Here is a 26,550-nt window from a genome sequence, read left to right as displayed (position 1 = left end):
AAGAAAGACCACTTCATACAAGGTTTGGGGGTTTTGAGGCCTTGGGAGAATTGTTAGAAATTATTGTCAGTTCATGTTGTAAAGCTATGTCTGCCCTTGGGAACCATGGTCTGCCAGTTGGCCCCATAAATCCAGTTGCCCTCACCTTTCCTCTTCTTCCTTCCATGCTAAAACAATTCTGATTTTCTGATTTACCAGCAACTTCAGGGAGTTAAAACAAGTAACACGTAACATAAGTTCTGACCCTCCATTGCCACCAATGCACTGATGATGCATCATCGTGAATTTTATTTTTAGAGGCTTCCAAGTGTTATATTGGGCTGGCTGGCTCATATTTAGGTCACCTTCCCCACCTCCCCCAAATCCTTCTGATTTTTTAAAGACATTCTGAGAGTCTACCACCATACTTGCATAAAATTCTTAGTCTTCTAAACTTACACGTCTCATATTCCTGTTTAACTCTGTTCCCTTGGTTTCCAAAGACCTGCCTAAAGGACCTGGAACTGTATTACCTGAATTTCATGCTTATAGGACAAACTGAATTTATGATTCCAGCGCTAATCCTTTTACATTCTTTCCTAGTTTCAACAATAGCTAGCAGGCCCTTCATTATCTCACGTGTCCCATATCCATTTTTCCACTCCCTTTCTCTTCCCATACAATCTCAAATCTTCAGGTTATTGGATGATGGGCATGGCTGGTCTTCATCACTTAGGGTATGACCTGAGTCTTCTTCCATATGATAGGTATTCAGGTGGCAGAATACCTTTTAGAGCTTTCCTTCCTTCCTCCCCCAACATCCTCTGTTCCCACCGAACCATTCTCAGGCATTCTTATCCATTCCTAGTAGTTTCATATTCCAGCTGGTATCCTTGTTTCTCTCTTCTTGTAAGGCCAGCAGTTTGGGTATAATGACAAAATGATGTCAAGGAGCTGATACAGGTTTTCTTATCATAATAAAGTGTGGAAGTGAGTGTAGACTTAGGGGTCAAAATCTTTTTTTTTTTTTAAGATTTTATTTATTTATTTGACTGAGAGAGACAGAGTGAGAGAGGGAGCACAAGTATGGAAAGTAGGAGAGGGGGAAGCAGGTTTCCTGCTGAGCAGGGAGCCCCATGCAGGGCTTGATGCCAGGACCCTGGGATCATGACCTCAGAGGAAGGCAGGGAGGCAGACGCTTAAAGACTGAGCCACTCAGGCGCCCCTAGGGGTCAAATTCTTTTTCTTTAATTAAGATTTTATTTATTATTTGACAGAGCACAAGTAGGCAGAGCGGCAGACAGAGGGAGAGAGAGAAGCAGTCTCTCTGCTGAGCAGGGGGACCGCTCAGGGTCTCCATCCCAGGACCCTGGGATCATGACCTGAGCCGAAGGCAGCCGCTTAATCCACTGAGCCACCCAGGCGCTCTTAGGGGTCAAATTCTAACAGAATTCTCTCCCTTCTGCTCAGAGAATTCCGTGGTCATCTGGTCCAAAATGGTTTATTACCACTGATGGCGCTGCTGCTGGGCATTCTCATTTCCTTGCTTTTGGGGGGGGGGGGTTACATGTTTTGTTTTAGTATCAGAGTCAGAAACCAAGAAGTAGCCAGTGGAAATAAAGAAATGGAGATTGAAAGGCAGGAACTGTTAAAAGAGCAACACTTTGAGCAATGAGTGTAAAGGGAAAACATTAAGCTTAGGAAATAGTACAAAAGCGCAGGTGTAAAACAGCAAGGCTACAGTGAAAGTGTAAGGAATTACACTGTGGCTCGTTTGGGGGAAATGACTCTGGAAACAGCTCTCCGGTTAGCTGGAGCTTTGTGTTGTGGGGGAGAAGAGGATACCTGGACAATGAAAACGACCTGTCCTCCACATGGTAGCCTTAGCACCCAGCACAGTGCCTAGACACAGAACAGCTGCGTGAGAAAATACAGCAGGAGCCAAAGTACCCAGTGTTTTCAGATAAACTACACATTTCTGTGACACAGCCACTTCCGCGCCCAGCACGCTCCATCCATGGCAGGATCTGTGGGGGAAAGGACCTGACTTAAAGGAGAGTCGAGGGCATCACTGGCTACGGTTCATTCGGTTGCGCGGAGGGGGAAAACGCGAAGAGGAAATAAGCTCAGCTGAGCAGATACGAGGCCAGCCTTGAGGTGTGCCTTTTACATGGTCGTCTGTCACGCTCCTATCCAACTTCTGTCTCCACCTCGTGGAACACCTGGCAACCGAGGAGTTAGCCAGGGGGCAGTTCTGTGGTTGTAACGGGGAGGCTCTTGGGGGCAGCATGTCTCCTCTTCCTTGCCTCTCTCGCCCGCACCTGCCGCGCGCAGCCCCTCTCGCCTCCGCCAAGATGCCGAGGTCGAAGCACGTTGCTGTGCGGTGCTGAAACGCTCCCAGAATGAGCCTCCCACGCCCGCTCCCTAACACCAACGGGAGCCGGGGCTCGCCTCTAGGATCCTGTGGGGGCTCGTGCGTCCTCCTTAGGCTTTTTCCCCCTCCCCAACTCCAGGCCCGCGTCTCCGGCCCACGCCCGCCACTCGAGGGGCGTCCCCGGGTCGCCGCGGTCCTCCGCGCCCCGGGGCACCCGGCTGGGGGATGGGGCGGAAGGCGGGAAGCCGAGCGGTGGGCGCCGGAGCTCGCGCGCCACGCTGCCCCGCGCGGGATTTGCCGCCTTCAGCTGCAGCAGCTGCGGCGGCGGTGGGAAGAGGGGTGGAGGGCGGTGAGGAGGGCTGGAACCCGGGCCAGGAGGGAGGAAGAGGGAGGGAGGGGGGCCGGGAGGCTGTGCCAGGCGAGCCGGAGGGGTGCTCAGCGCTCCCCCGCCCTCCTTCCGGGAGCGAGGATGCAGACTCTGAAACTGGCGCTGCTGGGCTGAGGCAGAGGCAGGGGAGTTGCAGCGCGCGCGGCTCCGTGAGTGTGTCTCCTGAGCGCGGAGAGGCGGGGGGAGGCGGAGGACGAGGAGGAGGAGGAGGAGGAGGAGGGGGAGAATGCCCGGAGCCGCCGTCGCTGCCGCCGCCGCCGCCGCGATGCTCCCGGCTCAGGAGGCTGCCAAGCTGTACCACACCAACTATGTGCGGAACTCGCGGGCCATCGGCGTGCTGTGGGCCATCTTCACCATCTGCTTTGCCATCGTCAACGTGGTGTGCTTCATCCAGCCCTACTGGATTGGCGACGGCGTGGACACCCCGCAAGCCGGCTATTTCGGGCTCTTCCACTACTGCATCGGCAACGGCTTCTCCCGGGAGCTGACCTGCAGGGGCAGCTTCACGGACTTCTCCACGCTGCCCTCGGGCGCCTTCAAAGCCGCCTCTTTCTTCATTGGCCTCTCCATGATGCTCATCATCGCCTGCATCGTCTGCTTCACCCTCTTCTTCTTCTGCAACACGGCGACGGTGTACAAGATCTGTGCCTGGATGCAGCTCACCTCCGGTGAGTGCGCGCTCACCTCGGTGGAGGCGAGGGGGACGGCAAGGCGCCCGAGCCCGGAGGGGCGGGAGTGGGAGGGAAGGGGGCCGTGCGCGCCGCTGGGTGCCGAGCAACTTAATCCGCTCAGGCGTTGGGGTGGGGGCGGGAGCGCTGGGAGGCCGGAACCCCCGGGGTTCCCCAGCCCCGCTCTGGCGCCTTGTCCCGGGCTTTCCAGAACCTCCCGAGCGCCGGGGACGCCACCCGGGGGGACGCGCGGGAAGAAGGGCTGCTGCTGGGCCGAGTCCGCCGGGAACTGAGGATGGGGAGAAGAGGCCGGCCGCTTAGGGCGCGAGCCGAGGGACTAAGGAGGGGCTGACACAGCCTGGCGGAAAGCGGATTTGGAGAAGGTTGTAGTGTGGATAGAGAGTCAGGCTGCTCGGTCCCTCTCTGGGACTGTTTCTGTCTTTGCTTCAGGAGGGGGTGGTGCTGGAGTGAAACTGTTTCACTCTGTCCCGGGCAGTTACAGAAAATGCATCATCCATCTGGAAATGAGTAAATGCTAATTCTGTTTTGGGTTTCACTCTTTTAAGCAAAATGGAGCTTAGAATGTTCCTTAGCGATTCCCCAACTGTCTAGTCAGTTCTCCGTTTGCTTCTCTGTCAAAAAAGGTCCTTACACCAAATCCTTCAACAGAGATCTTGAGGGAATCAAAATTTCTCAAGATCTCGTTTTGGGAAAGTGGCTTTAGAGAGGATGGGTCGAGAGGAAAACCCCTTTCAGTAGCATTTCTGATGACTTTTTGCCTGTGGAGGATAGATTGTTGCTAGCTGGAGGATATGAAAGTACTTTTTCTGAGCATCAAAGTTACTTCTAACCCAGAAAGAATGGGGATGCATTTCCCGGTGGCTTTGGAGACTCCTGAAACAAAACTGACTCCTTTCTCTGCTTCCGGTGATGCGGATTCCCACTCTGCTAGCCACCTTGGATGCCCTGCCTTCTAAAGGCAGCCTCCCTCCTAGGACACTTGACACCCTCCTGGTCCCACGTTGTTGGGTCTTTTTGATTTTATGGGTGATCTGGTTGTGAAAGAATATAGGATATCCCAGGCAGTCAGACTGTCTAATTTGTGTTTTGTTCTATTTTGTTTTAATTTTTATTTGTTTTTAGTTTTAAAAGCTGTTACCTTAAAGATTTGGTACTTATCTTTCTGCCTGGGGAGGTTTTTCTGGGGACTAGGGATTTGATCCCTGAGTTTACCAGAGTGTTGTACTTAAAGGTGCTGGACAAAAGCATTAAGGTTCATGATCTTATATTGCTGGTTGATATGAGAATCTTGTGGGAGACTAAGCTTGTATTAGGGAAGTATTTGTTTTGTATGAAGTGTGTCTCATCTAATTTTGATTTGCCATGTTCTGGGAACATGTGCGGGTGAAAGGCAAGAAGCAAGCACCAGCAGAGAAACATGCCCTTCCCCTTCCCCCATATTGCTATCCTCCTGAATTGCTCCAAGCACCCCACAGACGCCCTCTGTTTTATATATAATGGTGACTTTTATGACCATTTCAGAAGCAGACTAACTTTGAGATTTGGAATAAATTCACATATTACGGTTGTTCTTGACATTTGGCTCTGGTTTGACTTTGAAGACAATAGGACATTGAGGATGCAGATGTTTTAGAAAAAGAATTGACCCTGCACAGCTAATTTTAATTTTTCTAAGTTAAATGACCTATTTAGACTGAGGATTCAAGTTAGATTGTTTTTCTGGAGGTCTGAAAGTAATTTGCAGGTAATTTCTCAACAACATATTTTAAATATTTTATTTTTATGAGTTTCTGTACTCTAAACCCAAGTTTTTTTGTTTTTGTTTTATTTTAAAAAGGAAAGAAAACTATCTTTGGAAGAATTCCCAGCTTAGAAGTTAATACACCTACAACTATTACAGTGTTTTTTTTTTTTTTCTTTCTTTCTTTCCTTTTTTCTGGAATTGAGCACACAGAATATTCCGGGGTAGTGAAATATGACGTTGTGTTTCCAAAAGTTTGACATAAATATACTATCCTGTTTTCCATATGTCAACCTAAAATGTGATGATGGCCTGTGTACTAAGGAAGATATTTGGACATTTTTAGACTTCATTTTTGGAGGAGTACAGGTCTTTAAATTCTAGGCAAACTTCCTAAAACCTTTATTTGCAATTTATTTGGTATTTTATTCCTGGATAAACCACAGAAGGACATAATTTTATTAATGCAATTTATTAATTAAGGAAGAATGATTATGATGATGGGCAGTTAAGAATCAAAGTCAATTTGATCAAAGTCAAAGATTTTTAAGGAATGGGTTATAGAAGATAGTTTTGAAGAATGTCACATTTAACATGGTTTTCTTTTTTAAAGTCTCATGGCACTAATAAGAAATTTAGCATAATGGAAGCTATTTCCAAAGTTTAGGTTCTAACCTTTAAACTATTCCTCTTCAGTGTTAAGCCTTCTGGTACTTATAATTTAACTGTACCTAGGTTAATCTCAAGTGCAATTTGCAAGCTGTGAAAGATGAGACTATTTGCTTATTAGAGACTGTTTAACCCTCACTGGAAGTCAAACAATTAACTTGTGTATTTAGGTATGTAAGCATTTTCACATAGTAACATTGTAAGCCAGAGCCAAGTAGAACATAAAATCCCATATGAAATGTTAAGAAGATGATGAAACAGGAGATTCAGTACCAAGAGTTATCCTTTTTATGATTCTGAACAATGAACTAGAAAAAGTACTTAATTTATTGCATCTGAAAATGATGTTGCTCTTCTATCTAGATACGTGAATCACATATAATTAATGGTGCTATTATGAACACCCTGCCCTGTCCCTCTCACTCTTCCCTGTAAATCATTATTAACCTCAGTAGAGTGAAGCTGCTGAATTAGGAGCTAATATGTCATATTACTTCTGGATATAATCCTATACTTATGGATCATGCCTAATATAAAGACTGAAGACATAAAAATAATACCTAAAATAAGCAATAGCAATCAGAGATGCATAATTTTCCTAATCTACAGAGAGATTTGAGAAGAAGAGAGACGTTTCTTTTTTCTGTATCATTTCTCTAACACTAAGAGGAAAGAGGTAGATCTGTAATTGGTCAAGTAGGGTAATAAAGTCCAGATCTTTTTTTTTTTTTTTTTTAAATAATCAGGATGGAAAGGGAATTTTGTTTCTCTGGGAACTTGGTTCTTTGTTTCCATGTTCTTGTTCTTTAAATCAGTGTTTTGGTCTGTTTTCAAGTCTATTAATAGCCAGGTCTCATAAAAGTGTTGTTTTGTTTGTTTTATTGACTATAAGCCATGTCTGTAATTGTTTCCAGAAGCCCAAGTGTTAACATTGTAGACCAAAGAAAAAAAATATTTTTTTTTTTAAAGAAGCTAAAGGATTAAGTAAAGAAGGTAACTCTTTATCTTGGGGTTGTAAATTCGAGTCCCATACTGGGTGTAGAGATTATTGAAAAATAAAAAAATCTTTAAAAAACAAAATAAGCCAAAGCATTAAGATACAATTTAAGGTTTTTTAGACATCCACGATGGATTTTCTGGTTAAAAGCAGAAGATGAGGAGATAAGTGCTGTCTTCTGTGAAGAAGGGTACCAGACCCATGTTGGCTTTCTTTATTCAGGAAGGATAATGTTAGGAGAAGAGATTGCATTAGCCATATCCCTCCCCTCTTGTCATTTGGAGTATACCAACAAGAAGGGCCACCAAGATGGCAAGGGTTAAGGGCTGAATTGCTTAGTCACTTTCCCCAGGTCTGCACCCTTAGATTTCCCCCTACTCTTTTTAGCCACCTTGCTTTCCTAAATTGTATAACTTTGTTGCTTGGATCAGATGAGAATCATCAGGAGGTAACCACTGCATTTCTAAGCCTGCAAGGAGAAGCTTTGCAGTGTTACATTGATACTATCTCATGGCACCTTGCTCTTAAAGTCCTTACCAACATTTGAGATGATAAATATGTTTGTGTGTTTGTTTAATGTATGTCATCTCCAGTACACGGAGAGTTCTATAAAACCATGTCTGTTTTTCTTCATATTGTATAAAGATCAAGATCATGGACACTGGAGTAAAATGATGTGGGTTTCTACCCTGGCTCTGATACTAAGTATAAGACCCAGGGTAATAATTTCTCTGGACTTCAGTTGCTCGTCTGCCAAGTGGACATGTCCTTACCTCAGGGGACTGGTTCAAGGATTAAAGAGCTAATGTGTCTGCTGAGATCAGTGCCTGGTGCAGAGTAATCGAGAGTTAGGTTGTTCGTGTGCTATTACTGTTCTGTCTTAGGTATGTCATATACCCAATAGTAGATATTCAATAAATTGTTGTTACTGAATAGAAGAAAGGATGAATGATTAATGGGGTAAAAAGTGAAAGGAGAGATTTAAAATTTCCCACATACCATGTTGAGAAGTGAATGTCATATATTCTTTGAAGCTGTGACGCTCATCTTCCTCATTGGTTTGTGGCATCAGTAATCGCACTAAAGGATCTCTTCCAGCATCCTTTGACAGCGGTGATCGTGACATGACAGCTGAATTTGTGATGCACTTCTTCCCCAATGGGGCTCTTCTCTAAAGCAGGGATAATGATCTTTAGTACAACCATAGGACATAATCAATTGTATTTTAGGATTCAGCAAATTTTTCCTTACTGTTTGATTTCTCATGAAAAAATGTCATTCAAAGTGGAGGTTTTATGTAAGACCAGGTTTTCATAAGAGCAGGGACCCCATTCCAGCCTGAATTTTCTTACATATGTTCAGGAGCAATCCAGACAGAAGAGAATGTGTCTTCTAGGCTTTCCTTTTCTCTTTCTGGGCATCACTGCAGATGTTTTCTTGGACATGCCAGGGATCCTGCCCCAGTCCTGCTCATATGGGTGACCTTGTGTGTTCAGAGTTGTGATGTCCCCTCCAAAGGGAGACCAGGTTGGGATGGACTAGCCCTTGGGACCACCACCAATTTTTACTGTCTGGTTTGTGCCGGGCATATGAGAAAGTGAGGTTTTGCCTCAAAGGGCTGCTAACCCATCCTACATTCAGAGTTGCAGAATGACTTTAAAGGGGGCTTTTTCCAATACCAGTGCATTCCAAACCCTTGCCCACATGCAGCGGGACGAGAATACAAGGGGTCAGGGCAGTTTTCATTTTCTAACGACATGTTCTAGTTCTAAGAATTTTCTGTTTACCAGGTCAAACTTACAAGAAAGTGATTCAAAATGAGAATTTAGAAACTTTTTCTTTTTTTTCTCTTTTGGTTCTATGCAGTGTGACAGGGATCTGACAATTGAAGAGATGTTGAAAAATATATTAATGTGAATGTCAAAACAAATGATTTTTAGAACTGCAAGATTTTAAGTGAACATCTGTGAAAAATAACAGGCCCTTTATAACCTATGTGGTATATTGTTAGGTGTTCTCTTCCTTTGGCGCGAGACTGCACGTTTAACAGCTTTTGAGAAATGTTAACAAGGTGTTCACATGTTCTATTACATAATAAATACGTACCTACATACATACATAAATGTTTAACCATAATGTGGTATCAGGTGCTTAGCATGAAAACAATTATTTGGTGATTAACACTTATGTCCGGTAAGATGGGATCAGAGAATCCAGATGGCCAGGCCAGTGTATTGCATTTTATGTAGATACTTTAGAAATCTTTCCAAGTGAGCAAAGTTTTCATGAAGGAAAGAGGAGAGCCAAGGAGACAGCTGTGGTGGGGTGGGTGGCTCGGTGCCCTTCTGTGTATGGTGTGAGGCTGTGGGAAAAGGAGTAGAGAGAACTTCAGATCGCACTGGCGTGAAGCAAAGAGCAAACACCCTGAGAGATTTCTAAGTTGGGGGCCTCATAACATGATCACTGGGAGAGATTTAAAGTGTAATTTCCATAATATATCTGAACTTTGAGGGTCAGCACCAGCTTTAACTAATGTGATTTTTGCCTATAATGAATCAACTGGAATTTTTATTTGATATGAGGAAAGACCAAGGAGCTGACCTTTATTCTTAATAATAACAAAAAGGTATTAATAATGGCAGAACGTAAGAGGCTGGTTCGTATAGCAAATGGGAGGTAAGTTATTTGATGGCTCAAACGTAAAACTGTTAGGAAAAGTCATTGGGGCATTTCAAAAAAGAAATAAACAACCTCTGCTAGCGTTCTTAATGTTTGCATAATTAATATTATGCAGCTGTGCTTGTGATGCTATGATGCTCCTACTGTGCAGGTCAGAGCGTTGTTCCTGGTTTAAATGGTCCTAACTGTAATCTTGAACACATTTCTCATCTCTTCTACTAAAATGAAACAGAAAAACGAGTAGTTTGCAAGAGAAAAATAATTTTTGGACCACCGCGGACATGAACCCTGTCTAACTGCTACTAGACAGAATGAAAGGAGTAAACCTTTTCAAAGTAGGGTGCAGGCCTGGGATCATCACGCTGGGTCTCACTTACCTGGATTCTACCATCTTTCCCACTCAAGTGAAACCAGATGTGCAGCGCTGTAGGGACTGTCTCTGTGGGCTGGATAGGAGAAAGGATCTTAAGTGATAGGCAGAGTGAAAGTAGACTAATTGCCTGAAATTATGAGTTTATGACTTATCAATGAAAGGGCTAGTGGCAGAGTAGTGAAAGGTAGTGAAGAAATTAGTGATAAATGGTTGTGGATCAGAAAAGAGGTCTCAGCTCAGAAACAGGAAGAACTTGAAGAATCAAGAGAGTTCTCATTTGTCCACTTAGAAAACAATGGCTCATGTAGTGTCTGTATAGAAGGCATCACAGGCCCATTTGCTTAAGTGTCTGGAGACACCTTGTGGAAATTGTCTTGGGGGGGTGGGGCGATGATGGGGGATGGGCAGAGTGCTCTGCATCTCCCTTTTTTGCTTTAATGAAGATCAGGAGTGAGGTTGCAAAAATCAAAATGGGAAATGTGTATTTTCATTGAAAGAAGGCTCAGTATTTGAGAAACAGGCAAATAGATCCAGCTGTGGAGAATGACAGGGAGGGCAAAGAGTGACACCAATAACAGAAGTATGAATAGAAAAGAGAAGAAATTCAAGGTTGCAAAGCCTGTGGCATTTGATAACATTAAAAGCCTGTTGAGGTTGATATCATCAATGGCTTAAAAAATATGCTGGCACAGGACAAGCAGTGAGCTGGAATATGCATTACAGTGCCAAACTGTGTGCAAACCTAATTCCCAAGAAGGAAAGATTAAGGCTGTGCTGCCCGCACCCTGCCCCACCTCTCAGGAGTTACAATAAATTCTAATACCAAGCTATTCAAAAAGATAGAGATGATCGAACTTCCTGTATGGCAGATGAAAATATGGAGGATTAAAATAAGCTGACCAAAGAAAGAAAAGGTCATTGTGAAACTTGGTTAATAGAATTCCTATAGTTTCTCTTTGAAAGTCTGGTTGCAGGTTGTGAAGCTAAATTGATTTCTATCATGCCTTTAATGGGGAAAGGGAACTTACGGGGAGTATTTAGGATAAATATATTTACAGAGCATTTTAAGAACATGGATAATCGTTGCAAGCTAGACTAGTTAAATTTAAGATTTGGATAATTAAAAACCAGCAAATTGCGAATCTGTATAATGTCAAATATTAGTTAATGGAATATCTACTGTTGGGTCTTCCAAAAGTTGGGTACCCCAATAATGGGTCCGTGATTAAAGGAGCGAGACTGATACAAAGCGAAGGTCAAGCAAAGCTTTATTTCGCGCCAAGCATCAGGAATCAGACTGACCATCAAACAGATCAGTCGGGCCACCCCTAAAGAGAGGATGACGACTCCCTGCTTTCCAGACTAACTTTTATAGAGCAAAGGCCATGTGGTTGGGCCTGGCCACACACAGGTGGCCAATGAGATTGTAACACACACACAGGAAACTCCACAGTGATGCTAGGTGACCAATTGAATTACAATTTACCCTAGTAGACATTGATTTAGCCTATCACACCTTGGTTAGGATTGGCTCCAAAAGACTCCCAAAGGGCGGGGGTCCCTACTCCTTGGTAGCTAGGAGACAGTATGTGCCCCCACTGATTGAATACTTCCACCTGGCCTGACCCACCCTTATACTTGGACTCTGTTACCTGGGACTGGTTTCCCGGACTTGCTTTTAAATAAGTTCCCCTGGGGCGGGAGGGGGGCAGGGGAGGGGGTGGGGGAGCAAGGTCAATTTAAGCTTTATAGCAAAATGGCGGCGGACTGCTCTGGCTGAATAGGCCCTTACACTACATTTTTAACCAGCTAACTGGACCAGAAGTAGCACTGAATAGTTGGCATTTCTTAAAAACCTTTGTGGAGAACAGAATGCTGCACTGCAATGTTTTACAAACTCTGGTTGGTGACCCTTTGATGGGTCAGTACATCAACTGAGTAGATCATGATCAACATTAAAGCTTGGATGAAAACAATGGAAAATACGAATGTAATGTAGACACGGGTTTTGTGAGACATTTATTTCTTAAAATATTTACATACGTGTATGTGGACTAGATTACAATGTATAATGTATTGCTCACCTGTGGGCTGCAGTCAAAATGCTTGAAAGACACTGTTCTAGAGAAAAGATGATTGTGTGAATTTAGAAATATAAGTATCTCTTCTTTGGACAATTGTGGAAGTTTTGCCCCAATTCATAGGTAATTTTGTATCAGAGTGTAGCTTATATAAAATATACTTAACCTAAGCATATTTGAGACATTTTTCTTTGCTTTTCTTTCTTTCATTAATGACCTTGGATGCTGATGTCTCCCAATTAGATTGCAGGTGCATTGAAAAAGGGAATTATTTTTCCAGCTTTGTTTTGACTGGACATTCATGCTATGAAAAATGACATGGTCCACCTCTAAGCAAACATTAAAACAAGTGTACTTAACCCAGTGCCAAATGGATATAGACTGAAAAGCGTTTAGGAGTTGGAAGGATGTTAATAATTATTTAGCCATCTCTTCATTTTCTAGGTAAAGGAATAGTAATGGAAAATACTATCAAGCAACTACCATTTGCAGAAAACATTTAGTTTAGTATATTTAGCCTTCACAGTAATTCTACAAGGTTGTATTGTTATACCTATTTTGCAGATGAAGAAATTGAGGCTTAAAAAAATTGTTCAAGGTCTCATGCCAGTGAGTGGTTTGAGCCCAAATCAGACTTTACCCCTTCCCTGCAGAATATTGCCTCTAAATGTGAGAGAAATTAAGAGTCTTGCCAAAATTACACCTCCGTAGACTTGAGACTAACACATCTGATTTCCTGGGGCAGTTCTAGTTCTACTTTCTTTTGTCTCCCAACTTGATGTGCCTTTGCTTAGTGTGTGCTTTCAATATGCATTTTCACCATGCTGTATAAGGGAGGGGACGGGTGTTTACAGGGAAAATAATTGCCAAATGTTTACCAGGCTTTTCTCTTCTAGCCTGCTTAGGAGTGGCGAGGTATTCCTTATCTCTATCATTTCATTTCCCTGAGCCAGAGCTTGGGTGGTTTTTTGCCCACAGCATCGTCTTGCTTACACCTCTGATCTCAGTGCTATTATTCTTAGACTGAATTCCTATAGGCCAAGCGCTCTGTCACTCATTCCTGTCCTGCATCAAATGTGGAAATGTTCCTGATAGATTTGCTTCCCAGTGGCAGTGATAAATTTGGTGATGCCTCTGGACAGGATCACCACATGAGACGCAGTTCCAGGAAGGTCAATAATAGACTTGGATAGCTTCTGGAGGCATCAGGGTGGGGAAGGGGAACTGGGCGTGTGGTCAGAAGATGCACATCTTGGCTTGGCCACTTACTGGCTGGATGACTTCGAACAAGTCATCTAACTACTCTCGGCTTTCCATTTTCTTCACCACTTTCATTTTTTAAAGATGTATATAATTGTGTTACAGATACATAAAAAGAGATTGCAAGCTATGGACATTAAAAATATATCATCTGCCAACTAGTAGTTGCTGTGCATTTACCTACAAAGTAGATGTTAGAAAACCCATCAAAGCTAGGGTGCAATTAAAGGAGAAAGCACATAAAGAACAATCCTAGACAGACAGGTATCCAGAGTTAGATTTCCTCAATATCATGAGACTTTAAATAAAAATACCTATCTATTAGGATTCTCAGGATTGTTGAATTAATGCACGTGAAACACTTATAATTGGATCTGGCACCCAGTAAGCCCTCAATAAATATTAGCGATGTCTACTCTTACGACTGTTACTGTACCACCACCAAAGAGAGCAGGGCTGGAGGAGTGGGTAGGATTTGGAAAATTTAGTAGACAGAAAAACTGAACTCAAAATACCCAACTTAAAGAAGGACAGTTTCGTTTCACAACTTGTATAGGCCAGACCTCACTCGTTCGGGGGATCCAGTAAAATAATGGCTGTGAGAGCCCTTTAGAAACTGCACGGTATTCTAGAAGGGCCATCTTCAGCTCAGAGTTTAAGCTGGTGTCCACAGGGTCTAGCCCTTCCGTTTTATTTGTCTGGGTAATGACTCAAAGGAACAAAAATGTATTTTGGAGATAATTTTGAACTACTTAATAACTTCAGCTAAACAAACTTAAAAAGGGAAGCTATGTTTTGAAGGCTCTGTGGACTGGATGATCTTTTGATTATGTCAAGACCCTTTCAAGTATTTAGACATTCTTATTAAGTTCCATCCAAATGATAGGGAAATTTTTATCGGATATTACTTAAATTATTTCCTCTTGACGGTTATCAAAAGCAACCTTGAATATTCTTGATCATTAGTAATGTCACGTAACGGGAACAATTTAGAAGTAGCATTTTTTTTCTGTGTGGTTTTAAGTGTAGCTGTAATATATTGAAAATTAGGTTTCTCCGTATTGTACCTGTGAGTCTTTATTTTTTCTTCCTAAGCAAAGAAAGTAGTGATTTAAGATTCTCAGATTAATGCTCAAATGGAGATTGTTGGTCCCTTTTTCATTAGCAGCATTGAATTTCTTTAGCTTTCCTAAAGAAGGTAAGAAAAACTACCTCAACATTGCTTCCTACTAATATTTTCATTTCAAGTTTAAAGTCATCAGCTATTGTAAGAAGAGAGTATCAGTTTGTTAGACCTGAACACTGAATTGAATAATGAACAAATTAACATTCTCTGCTCCACATAGTATCAAGATCCCATTTGTAGTAAATATCCAGAGTTGATGTTGACGGGAGAATGTATTAAGTAGGAAAGCTCCATCAGACTCTGCTTTTAGACATGCTGGTGAAGAGATGTTTGGTGAACGCTGCCAGGCAGTGTCACAACTGTGTCTTGGAGGTCGTAATGACTAGCTCCTCCCTTCCTGACCTTTCTCTCAGTCTGCAGGAAGGGGCTCTCCCAGCAAGATGAACTCACAGGGGGAGATGGGCAGGGATCTACGTTGCCCTTCGCTTTACTGAGACCCCTCCATTGAGTGCAGGATGGGCTCTAGAGGGAGCTCCAGCCCTGTCGTCTTGTGTGTCTCAGAACTTTCCCTATTACAAGGTCAGGTACAGAGTCATTTCCCCACGATACTCCTTGCAGGGTAACAATTTAGAGGGTAGAGAGTGAAGGATAACATATGAAGGGAGAAAAAAGAATAAGAAAAGGGATCCATTCAGAATACATGCAGGAGAAGGGAGAGCTTCTTTATCTGCCCAAAAAAGTCAACTCCTGGACTTTTCTGCAGCCCCTTTTCTTTATATAAACCCTTTGAAATGAACTCTCTGTAACTTATCCAACCTTTTAATAAGCTGGTGGGACTTTCCAGGGGCCTACTTTTGGAAAGGACTATTGGGATGGTCTTTACCTCTCAGAACATTTTGGCTACTTATTTCTTAGCCTGGAGATGGACACTTTGGAATAACTTGGACATCATTGGAGAATTAGCAGGTCACTGGAGACCTAGTATAGAAGGTTACTGGAGAATTCAAAAGAAGTAGAGGAATTCAGAAGTGGAGAATTGGAAATAGCTCTTTGATCTTGGTGGTCATGAACTATGTATGCATCATGGTTGGATCTCTGTACCAGCCTGAGCACATTTTGGAAATGAAAAAAGTAGAATTGGAAATTACATTCTTTGGGAAATTTTAGGGACTGTTCAGAGTTTAAAAATGATGTTTACAGGAACTCAGACCATGGACCCCAGCCATAGGCAAATAATATTCCATATGCTTAGATGGAAAACTGGACACCTGATTTCATTACTAGCTCCTACCTACATATATTAATGTCCATTTCCTTATAAATTATTATATTTATAAATTGTATTATATTATAGTATAGTATAAATTAATACTTTAAAATATTAGAAATAAATAAATATAAAGATCCATAAAGCAAAATAAAAAGAAAGAATGAGCGTCTGCTGCTGTAATTACACACAGTTGTCTCCACTGGAAGCCACTCAAAGAACACACATATTCCTTTCTTTTCTTCTTTTCTTTCTTTTTTTTTTTTTTTTTAAGATTTTATTTATTTATTTGACAGACAGATCACGAGTAGGCAGAGAGGCAGGCAGAGAGAGAGGAGGAAGCAGGCTCCCTGCTGAGCAGAAAACCCACCGTGGGGCTCAATCCCAGGACTCTGGGATCATGACCAGAGCTGAAGGCAGAGGCTTTAACCCACTGAGCCACCCAGGTGCCCCTTCTTTTCTTTTTTTAAATGGGACCTGAACTCAATCTGGTTTTTATTTTATCTCTGGGAACCTGAAGTGCAGAAAGTTCTTTAGAGGAAAATTCAGAAAGCACACTTCCTGCTCAATGCCAATCCTTTTTTCCCCCATCTCATACTCAAAAAGCACTTTTAAAAATCCTCACCAGAATTCCCCATTTTTAGACCTGATGCCCCCACTCTGGGCCCAGTGCCCACCAAAATGTCTGTGTCCGAACAGGCCAAGCAGAAACTCTGGAACTCTACTGGTACTGTGGTTCAATATAGCACGCTAACATCTCTGTGGGACCTCTTAGAATTTGGGGGTTGAGTTTAATATGCATACAACAAAGGGGGATGTTCTGCAATCAATAGGAGTTCATTTGACAAGGGCTGGTACCTTCCACTGTGTACTACTAAAGAATTGATTTTTTTACAAAAGGTTTCTAAAAAACCAACCTAGTGATGGTGAGAGGTGGTCCCTGAACACTAAAGTTTTGATCGTGATAGATTTGTTTAGGAAATAGAATGAGTCTCACATACAGTTCTTCCTCTCTAAGTCTCATGGTGACATGAGCATTTCCTTTGGAATTGATTCCCAAATGCATTAAAGTATTATCTAAGTTTACTGTAGAAATATGACTTGCACGGAGGCAAGCTTGAACTTGTCCAACGAAAGACAAGGTGATTTAAATTTCTATTATAGTTACCACATTATTCAGACTAGCCATCATTCTGGTCTGGCCAAACAATTGCAGAATGAATCATGGTTTCATTTCATCTGTGAACACATTATGAATAATATACTTTATGTTTGTGTGTCATGCCTGTGTGGTTTTGTGTGTAAAGTTTGAAAAATAATAAAATGAACACTTGCCCAGAGGTAGTTACTTCCTGAGTTTTGTGTTATTAACCTACGTTTCTTATAGTTTTGTCACTAATGTGCATGTTCTCCAGTCACAAGTTGGTTTTTTTACTGTTTCTGGGCTTTTTTTTTTTTTTTAAATTTCGTTTATTTGAAAGGAAGCGAGAGACAGCACAAATGGGGAGGAGAGGGAGAAGCAGCCTCCCCTCTGAGTAAGGGGCCAGACGAGGGGCTCCATCCCAGGACCCTGGATTCATGACCTGAGCTGAAAGCAGATGCTTAACCGACTGAGCCACCTAGGCACCCTACTGTTTCTGTTTTTAAGGGACATGCTTTCAATATTTCTCTGTTGAGTATGACGTATCCAAGAGATGCAAATACTATTTATTAGGTTAAGAAAGTTCACTTTCCTTCCTCCATTGATAAGAAGTTTTTAGATTTTGAATGTATTTTGAATTTTATTAAATGTACTTTCAGTACCTACTGAGATGGTTAAATGAATTTTTGATTTCAATTATTAATTAATCAATTAATCAATACCGATGAGATAGTTATAATACTGGATTTTCTAATATTAGTGCATTTTGAAAGCAAAGCCAACTTTCATGCCTATCATGAGTATCAAAGTATTTTCATGAGTAAGGTTGTGGGGTTTTTTTTTGTGTGTGTGGTTGTTTATTTGTTTTCATTGTCACACATCTTTATCTAGTTTAGGTATCAGTGTCATGTAAAATCCATAAAGGTAGTTTAAAAGTCTCTTTCTCGGGGCGCCTGGGTGGCTCAGTGGGTTAAGCCTCTGCTTTTGACTCAGGTCATGATCCCAGGACCCTGAGACTGAGCCCCACATCGGGCTCTCTGCTCAGTGGGGAGCCTGCTCCCCCCCCCCCGGCTCTCTGCATGTTTCTCTGCCTCCTTGTGATCTCTCTCTATCAAATAAATAAGTAAAATTTTTAAAAAAAAGTCTCTTTTTCCATTCTTTGAAAGAATTTGTGTATAATTGGAATTATCTCTTCCTTCAGTATTTATTTATTTATTTAAAATATTTTATTTTTTTATTTGACAGAGAGAGAAACAGTGAGAAAGGGAACAGGGGCAGGGGGACTAGGAGAGGGGGAAGCAGGCTCACTGCTGAGCAGGGAGCCTGATGCAGGGCTTGATCCCAGGACTCTGGGATCTTGACCTGAGCCAAAGGCAGATGCTCAACCTACTGAGCCACTCAGGTGCCCCTTCCTTGAGTATTTAATAGAATTATATTGTAAAACTGTCTGGGCCTGGTGTTTCTTTATAGGAACATTTTTAAACTACTGATTACATTTCTTTAATTGTCTTAGAATCAGTCATGTTTTTAATTTCATCTTCAGTTACTTTATACAGATATATTTTCCCTTTTTTTTTTTCTTAAGATTTTATTTATTTATTTATTTGAGAGTGAGAGCACAAGCAGGGGGAAGGGCAGAGGCAGAGGGAGAAGCAGACTCCCCTTAAGTAGGGAGCCTGATGCAGGATTCCATCCTAGGACCTTGGGATCATGTCCTGAGTCGAAGGCAGTTGCTTAACACCCAGGTGCCCCTAAAGATACATTTTTCTAAGAATTTGTCTGTTTCATCTGCGTTGTTAAATTTATTGGCATAGAGCTTTTCATACTATTTTCATTGTATTAGAACTGTTTGTGTCTTCTGTTTTCTTTAGATCATTTTGCCAAAAGTTTGTCAGATATATTATGTTTTTTAAAAAGGAACCAGGGGTGCCTGGGTGGCTCAGTCGTTGGCCTTCAGCTTAGGTCATGATCCCAGGGTCCGGGGATCGAGCCCCGCATTGGGCTCCCTCCTTGGCAGGAAGCTTGCTTTCCCTCTCCTAGTTCCCCTGCTTGTGTTCCCTCTTTCACTGTCTCTGTCTCTGTCAAATAAATAAATAAAATCTTAAAAAAATAAAATAAAAAGGAACCAGATTTATCTTTATTGTTCTTTTGCTTTGCATTTCTTTTTTCGATAACATTAATTTTTACTTTAAATTTTTATGTTGTTTTCTTTCTATTTCTGTCCTTAGGTTTATTCTCTTGTTCTTTTCCTAATTTCTTAATTGGTTACCAAGCTCATTAATTTTTATAGGCTACAAACTTATGAAAAAACTCCTTACCTATAGTGAGACTTTTGTAGAGACTATCACTAAAACTTTTGATGAAGGGTTGTATTCAACCATCTCAAGCATGACACAAAATGAAAAATATATATGTTCTTCATGAAAGATAGCTCAAATTACATATTTATATTTAATATTGAATATGCATTCAATATATTTAGTATTTAACACTTTATATTCTATGTGTCTGATATGAAGTAAATATGAATGTTTTTGCAAAATCACATAGTGATGCTCCCATTTATTCTTGCAATTGCTGTTGTAATAATATCATTTTCTCTGTCAAGATTTTTAAAAATACCAGAAAATACTCAAGATCACTAATGATCAGTGGATGGCACCAAGGTCATTAGTGGCTTTAGTGCTCACTTTCTTCTCTGGGTATTTGTTTTGTCTTTTTCATACCTATAAGGGATTTCTCTTACTTTACCAATGCTCAGCCATGCATGTGAGAAAAAAAAAGTTTTGAATTTTTATCCAACATTTTTAGGTATTCTATTTGGGAGTATTTTTGGGGTCATCTGATCTGCTACATTGCCCAAAATACAGATCCCATGGATAATATTAAGTTGACTTTGCTTAGTTCTGTGGCCACATGGCCTCTAAACTTCCAAGTGCCATTGCTGAAATGGGGAACAATCAGAGGATTATAGGTCAATGCATATAAACTAATTATACTTTCTGAATCTACTACTCAAAACTTGTGAATGTCCCATAGAGAATTAGTGTCATAGTTTTCTTTCTTCTACCACTACAACTACTATTCCTTCTCCTCATTATTATTATTACTATTATTAGAGAGAGGAAGTGGGGAGGGCCAGAGGGAGAGAGACAGAGACAGAGTCTCAAGCAGGCTCCATGCCCAGTACAGAGTCTCATGTGGGGCTTGATCTCAAAGCCATGAGATCATGACCTGAGCCAAAAGCAAGAGTTGGACACTCAACTGACTGAGCCACCCAGGTGTCATGTTTTTCTGAGAGGAACAATGTAGTAGGAGCAAAAGAATGGGTCTCCACTTCCAGTGGCATATGAATTTAATGTAGCGTCCTCATAGTTTTAATATAAAAATATCAAATTACATGACAGAAATATTGTCATTGGGTTTTCAATCCTTTTTTTCTTTCATCCATTCATTTATCCTTCCCTATTGCTTACCTCGTATGTGTATTAGAAGCCTAAAACATTTCTTATGGTAAAGATTTTTTCATGATTGGTTTTCTTCCTAGTTTTGGAAAGAATTCTGAATTCCTGCAAAGAAAAATGAGGAGGCAGCTGTAACGTGCTAGAGAAGTGCACAAGCTCTGAAATAAAAACATCTGGATTTGTGTGGAGGCTGCTTCATTCCATTGTATGAGCCTGTACCAGTTCCTTAGATGGTCTGTACCTTGGTTTTTCTCATCTGTAAAGTGAGGATAAATACAGAACCCATCTCATATCTGGAAAACAGAAGACACTCATAAATGTTAAGAATGAGTATGGGCGTCATTAGTGTTGTCATTATTATCACTAGAAAAGCTGTCATGGAAGGAACAAAAGAAGTACAGAGTACATTGCTGTTCTGTTAAAAGCCCCATATGACCTCAGATTATTTCTCTTTTAATCTAGAAAAGAAATCATGTACATTTTGAAGGTGTAAATTCATTGCTATTCTATTTTTTATTTTTATTTTTTATTTTCTATTTTTAGTCTTTTCCATTGTAGGCCTTTGTGGGGATTTTCTAACAGAACGAAGGAAGCCAAGGCTTTTTCCTGCAGCGGGTGCCGATTTAGTGCTCCTTTTGGGAAGGAGATTGGGGATCTGAAGAATGATGTCATTAGGGCTCAGAGAAGAAGGGTAGTAGTTAGCATTTGAAGCTTCTTGTGCCTTCTGGACGGAAGCTTCCTCAGGGCAGAGATCATGGTGGTTTTATTCACCCTTGTACATTTAGGCTCAGGAGGATTGTCACTACAATTTGCCTACTCTTTCAATGTCTTAAACTGATGCCAAAACTCAAAGCTCTATCCTAGGAACCGATATAAAGAAAATTTCTCAGCTCTTTGTAGAGAAGGAGTCAACATAGTGATTTTCCCACAGAGTCAATACCACTGGAGATCTTATAATTTCTATATGATTTAAGCTCTACTTACAAAAACAGGTCCAGTTTTTTAGGGGCACCTGGGTAGCTCAGTCATTAAACATCTGTCTTCGGCTCAGAATCGGGCTCAATTCTCCCTCTCCCATAGCCCTGCTCATGTTCATCTCTCACTGTGTCTCTCTCTTTCAAATAAACAAATACAATATTTAAAAAGAAAACAAGTCATATTTTTATTTCAAGTTTCAAAGTCAAGAACTATGAACCAAACTTGATTATCCTTTGATATCTTGTGTATATGAATATGGAATGACACGTTCTAAATGGCTCACCTTGACCAGAGAAATTTGGCATTGAAAAGTAGATGTTTTGTTAAAAACAGATACATGGGTCCATGGTTTGTAGTTTTTAACTTTAACACAAAGAATACAAATGTTACAGAACCGAGGAAACACTGAACACATTTGAATATAAACCTTGTTTTTAAGCAGATTATTTTCCAAAATGAATTCTTTTAGTTCTCTGCCTTCACTGAAACAGCCATAAAATCTGAGCATTGAGCAAGGTGGAAAGATTGTGAGGACAGAGGAAAAAGAAAAAGACACAGAGAGCAGAGTAGGTCAAGGCGCTAAACAGAGGGTCGGACTGGCATGGGACAGAAGCAGCAGTAATCGTGACATTCCAATTCTCTGAGAAGGATGAAAAATCTAAATGCCTAAAAAAGAAAAAGGAAAACAACCTGTATAGGTAGGGAGAGAACATTTTACTTGGAGGCTAAAATGAAGAAAATACAAAGTGGCAAAAAATTAATTCAAGTCTCCTTCTAAATACAATAACATCGGTTTGCTGCTTCCCAGGGCAATAAGAAAGTGGTGTCATAAAATAGACTTCATAATCATTTTCTTCTTATAAAATAGTTGTTTTACCTTTTTCCCTGTTGTGAGTTTTTTTGTTTTGTTTTGTTTTGTTTTGTTTTTTACAAAAGATGTATTTATCTATTTTTAGAGGGAGAGCTCGAGTACATGCATTGGGGGAGGGGCAGAGGGAGAGAACCTTTGAAGCTGACTCCCTAAGAGCAAAGAGCCCGACATGGGGCTCGATTCCACAACCCATGAGATCATGAGCAGAACTGAAACCAAGAGTTGGATGCTTAACTGACTGAGCTACCCAGGTGCCCCACCATTCTGAGTTTTTTTTTTTAAAAAACACATGAGTAAATCCTCAGAAATAAGAAAAATGTGTAGAATCTTGGGTGTACTAAAATAGATCTGGAAAACTGGGGACAAGTGCTAGGGAATGAATTATTTTCTGTGGTAAACCCCTCCCCAGTCAAGGGAGCCTTTTCCTTACATTGCTCAGTTGCACTGTTCACAAGGATTCTTTTAGGAAGATGCTCATTGTCTCCGATTTTGAAATGACTTTGTGATGTCTGGCTGCTATGGTAACTGGTATTTTATTAAAGAGTAACATTTGTAGTCGACTAAAATTGTCAGCTTGTTGGCATGCGATTCTAGACGTCCCTTACATTTACCAGTTTTCTGACTTCTCATGTATTTGATATAATCTTGCTTTTTGGAACTGCCTGTATTTCCTTATGTCTGTTTATATGTTGGATTCCTGTTGGTGTTGTGTCTGAGTGAGGATACAGTGTTATTGCGAAGCCTGCTTCTTTTGTCCACAGTAGTGCCATTAGTGATTAGGGAGCCCACCATGTACCAGGTGCTGTTTCTGGGCTCTGTCTATTGCCCAGTCTAATCCTCACTAAACCCCGTGGGCTGCTGCTGCTGTGCTGCTGCTGCTGTGTTGTTATTATGGTGATTACTACCACCATTTCGCTGATGGAAATGGAGGAGTTGGAGGCATGGAGAGATTAGGAAATGTAGCCCAGGATCACATGGCTACAGCTGGGCTTTCCAATACAGTAACTTCCAGCCACATGCTACTACCACTTAATTTAAATTCCAAAATTTAGACTAAAAATTCACTTCCTCCATTACACTAAGGCACACTTCAAGCATCCATATGGGTCATTGCTACTGTGTTGGATGGTGTGGAACAGAAGCTTTCTATCATTGGAGAAAGTTCTATTGGATAGTGCTGTTGAGGGAGAAGTGAACCGAGGCTTGAGACCCTGCGGTGTGGTTCCAGGGTCCATACTCGTAGCTACTGTGCTGCACTTTCTTATTTTTCCTTCTATTAATAATAAAAGGATTAGTACTGGGACACCTCGGTGGCTCAGTCGGTTAAGCGTCTGCCCTGGGCTTGGGTCCTGGGTTTGAGCCTCCTATTAGACTCCCTGCTTAGTGGGGAGCCTGCTTCTCTCTCTGCCGGCTGCTCCCCACTGCTTGTGTTCTCTTCCTGAAAATAAATAAAATCTTTAAAAAATAAATAAAAGGATTAGTACTGACAGTTGATGAGTTGGCTGTTAAAGTGAAGGATCAAGGGCAAGACTAATGACTAAAGACTGAATGGGAGATTCATTCATTCATTCCACAGATATTTATAGAGCCCCTGCAGAGTGATAGGTACTGTTCGAGAGTTGTCGCTATGGGAGTGGACCAAATGGATGGGTTCTCTGACCTCACAGAGCTTGCATTTGGCTGGGGGCAGACAGGGACGAACAGTAAAGTATATAATATATCAGGTGGTGATAAGTGCTCTGGGGAAAGCAGGGTGATGGTGATGATGAGTGAAAGATATCATTTAAGAAGAGACCCATGAGAAGGAAGACACAGGGAAGTGAGAGGAGCAAGCCCAACAGTGGGAGAAACGTACAGGGCCCTGAAACAGAGATCGTTGATCATCCTTGACATGTTTGGTGCCAAAGAAAATGGCAGGCACCCACAGACATTCCATCTCTTCCTGATTGTCCTACATCCCTTCAGCCTTCCTTGCACTTGCTGTGAGGTCACCTTTCTTGCTCAGTTCCTATACCTCTTCCTTTGTGCCGTCAGAGCCCATTGCATTTCTCTTGCAGATATTATCAGGTTTGGAGGTTGCAGAGTTGGGAACATAAAACAGATCTTACCTTTGTATGATTAACCTTGTCTTAATGGGATCACAGGATCCCATTTGTTGGAAAAAATCTTTCTGCTTTCCATGGTCCTCTTCCGTTTATAAACACCGAGATGATCCCATTGGATCAGAAGTCATCAAATGTAAAGTCAGGATAACATTTTTAGAAGAAAATAAAGATGAAAATAGACTAACCCATGGTCTAACATTTTTACTTCCAGACTCAAGAAACAGTCTTATGAATCTAGTTTTTCAATGTTAATTGTTTGATCAAACATGGAAAACGAATCCCAAGTCTTTGTGAATAAACTTAAATCTTTCCAGATAGCAACAACATTGGCAACTTGTAAGGATACACTGAGTCTCTCATTTGCCAAGTGTTAGGAAAGCTCTGCTCCATAAGACAATACTTTTTTTGCATGTACTCTCCTCCCTGACTCTTGTCCCTTTCTTCTCTACATCCTGTAAGGGCAAGTCTGTCCTCTCCTTTTCTCTGGTATGATCTAGCACAAAATGAATGAATGAAACAAAGTAACGTATCACTTTTATATTTGTATTGTAAGCATTTTACCTACAGAGTACATGTAAAATTCTTAGACTAGTATCAAGTACATGGTGAGAACTCCATAAATGTTCATTGCTATCACTGTTATTCCCGGTAATTTCCTCTCTTTTTTTTAAGTCGCCTTCCCTGAGTGCATTCTGCATTTCTTTGCTGCAGCCCCATTTGTGTCATCCAGCCCCACCCCTGTAACCCCCCGGCCTCACACACGGTGCATGTCTCCTTGGTGGGTACTGATTCCCCTCTACATCCTTCTAATCTGTCCTGCAGATGGGAGCTCCTGTACCCTGACAACTTTTAAAAAATCTTGTGCTAGGTCCTGTTGAGATTTCACTTATCCACAAGCATTTTATCATACAAAGGGAAGATGAAAAGGCAGAAGACATCTAAGCCTGTTTCTCCAGGGGCAGAGTTTTCTTCCTTCTTCTCTCTCCATGTAGCATGGGTCATGTGTGCCCACCACCAAGTCTCCAGCCAAGAGTCTGGATCCAGTGGATGTGGGCGGGGTCCAGTGGGCGTGGGCAGGGTCCAGGGAGAACCAGTCACGTGCTCCTCCCTAATCTTTCAATGACCGGTGAGGCTCCCACCCTGTTTAAAAAAGGTCCAGGAGGAGTCAAGATGGCAGAGAAGTAGCAGGCTGAGACTACTTCAGCTAGCAGGAGATTAGCTAGATAGCTTATCTAAAGATTGCAAACACCTGCAAATCCACCAGCAGATCGAAGAGAAGAAGAACAGCAATTCTGGAAACAGAAAAACAACCACTTTCCGAAAGGTAGGACTGGCTGAGAAGTGAATCCAAAGCGATGGAAAGATAGACTCCGGGGGTAGGAGCCCACTCCCGGCAAGCGGCGGAGCAACGGAGCACAAAATCAGGACTTTTAAAAGTCTGTTCTGCTGAGGGACATTGCTCCAGAGGCTAAAACGGGGCGAAGCCCACGCAGGGTCAGCATGGCCTCAGGTCCCGCAGGGTCACAGAAGGATCGGGGGTGTCAGAGTGTCGCAGAGTTTGCGGGTATTGGAACGGGAAAAGGGCTACAGAGACAGAGCCGACAGTAAGATCACAGCTCGGGGTTACCTTGAACTGGCCACAGGCTCGGTGAGCTCAGAGTGCGGCCAGAAGTCAGACAGACGGGAGTTACTGGGCGCTGTTCTCTGAGGGCACACTGTGGGGGGGGGGCGGGCTCTCGGCTCCTCCGGGCTGGAGACCAGGAGGCCGCCATTTGTACTCCCGTCCTCCAGAACTCTACGGAAAGCGCTCAGGGAACAAAAGCTCCTGAAAGCAAACCTGAGCGGATTACTCAGCCCCTGGTAAGGGCGGTGCAATTCTGCCTGGGGCAAAGACACTTGAGAATCACTACACCAGGCCCCTCCCCCAGAAGATCAACAAGAAACCCAGCCAAGACCAAGTTCACCTACCAAGGAGTGTGGTTTCAATACCAAGGAGAACAGCAGAATTCCAGAGGAGGAGAAAGCAAAGCACGGAACTCATGGCTTTCTCCTGTGATTTTTTTAATCTTGCAGTTAATTTAATTTATTTCTTTTTCATTTTTTTCTCTTCTGCTAAATTTTTTTTAACTTTTACCCTTTTCTTTTTTAACGTTTTTAACTAGTTTATCTAATATATATATATTTTTTCCTTTAAATATTTTTCTTTATTCCTTTTCTTTTTTTAAATTCTTTTCTTTCTTTTTTTTTTTTCCCTTTCTTTCTTTTTGAACCTCTTTTTATCCGCTTTCTCCCCCCTCACTATTTGGGATCTCTTCTGATTTGGTTAAAGCATATTTTCCTGGGGTTGTTGCCACCCTTTTAGTATTTT

At 41.8% G+C, this 26,550-nt stretch overlaps 1 protein-coding gene across 2 annotated transcripts in view; it reads left to right on the top strand.

Annotated features, from left to right (window-relative positions):
• Positions 1 to 2,634: 2,634 nt before the first annotated feature.
• LHFPL3 (LHFPL tetraspan subfamily member 3) overlaps positions 2,635 to 26,550 on the top strand; it is a 572,439-nt gene continuing 548,523 nt past the window's right edge. The window contains exon 1 of one of the 2 annotated variants that reach the window (XM_004739574.3): positions 2,635 to 3,409. In XM_004739574.3, the coding sequence (XP_004739631.1) occupies positions 2,968 to 3,409 (442 nt within the window). In that variant the 5' untranslated portion in view covers positions 2,635 to 2,967. The remainder of the gene's footprint in view (positions 3,410 to 26,550) is intronic. The other variant, XM_004739573.3, reaches the window with a different exon arrangement.

This window comes from Mustela putorius, unplaced genomic scaffold (genome assembly GCF_011764305.1).
Source record: "Mustela putorius furo isolate JIRA1106 unplaced genomic scaffold, ASM1176430v1.1 tig00003845_pilon_pilon_pilon, whole genome shotgun sequence".
Lineage (NCBI taxonomy): Eukaryota > Metazoa > Chordata > Mammalia > Carnivora > Mustelidae > Mustela > Mustela putorius.
This window is presented reverse-complemented; position numbering and strand designations above follow the sequence as displayed.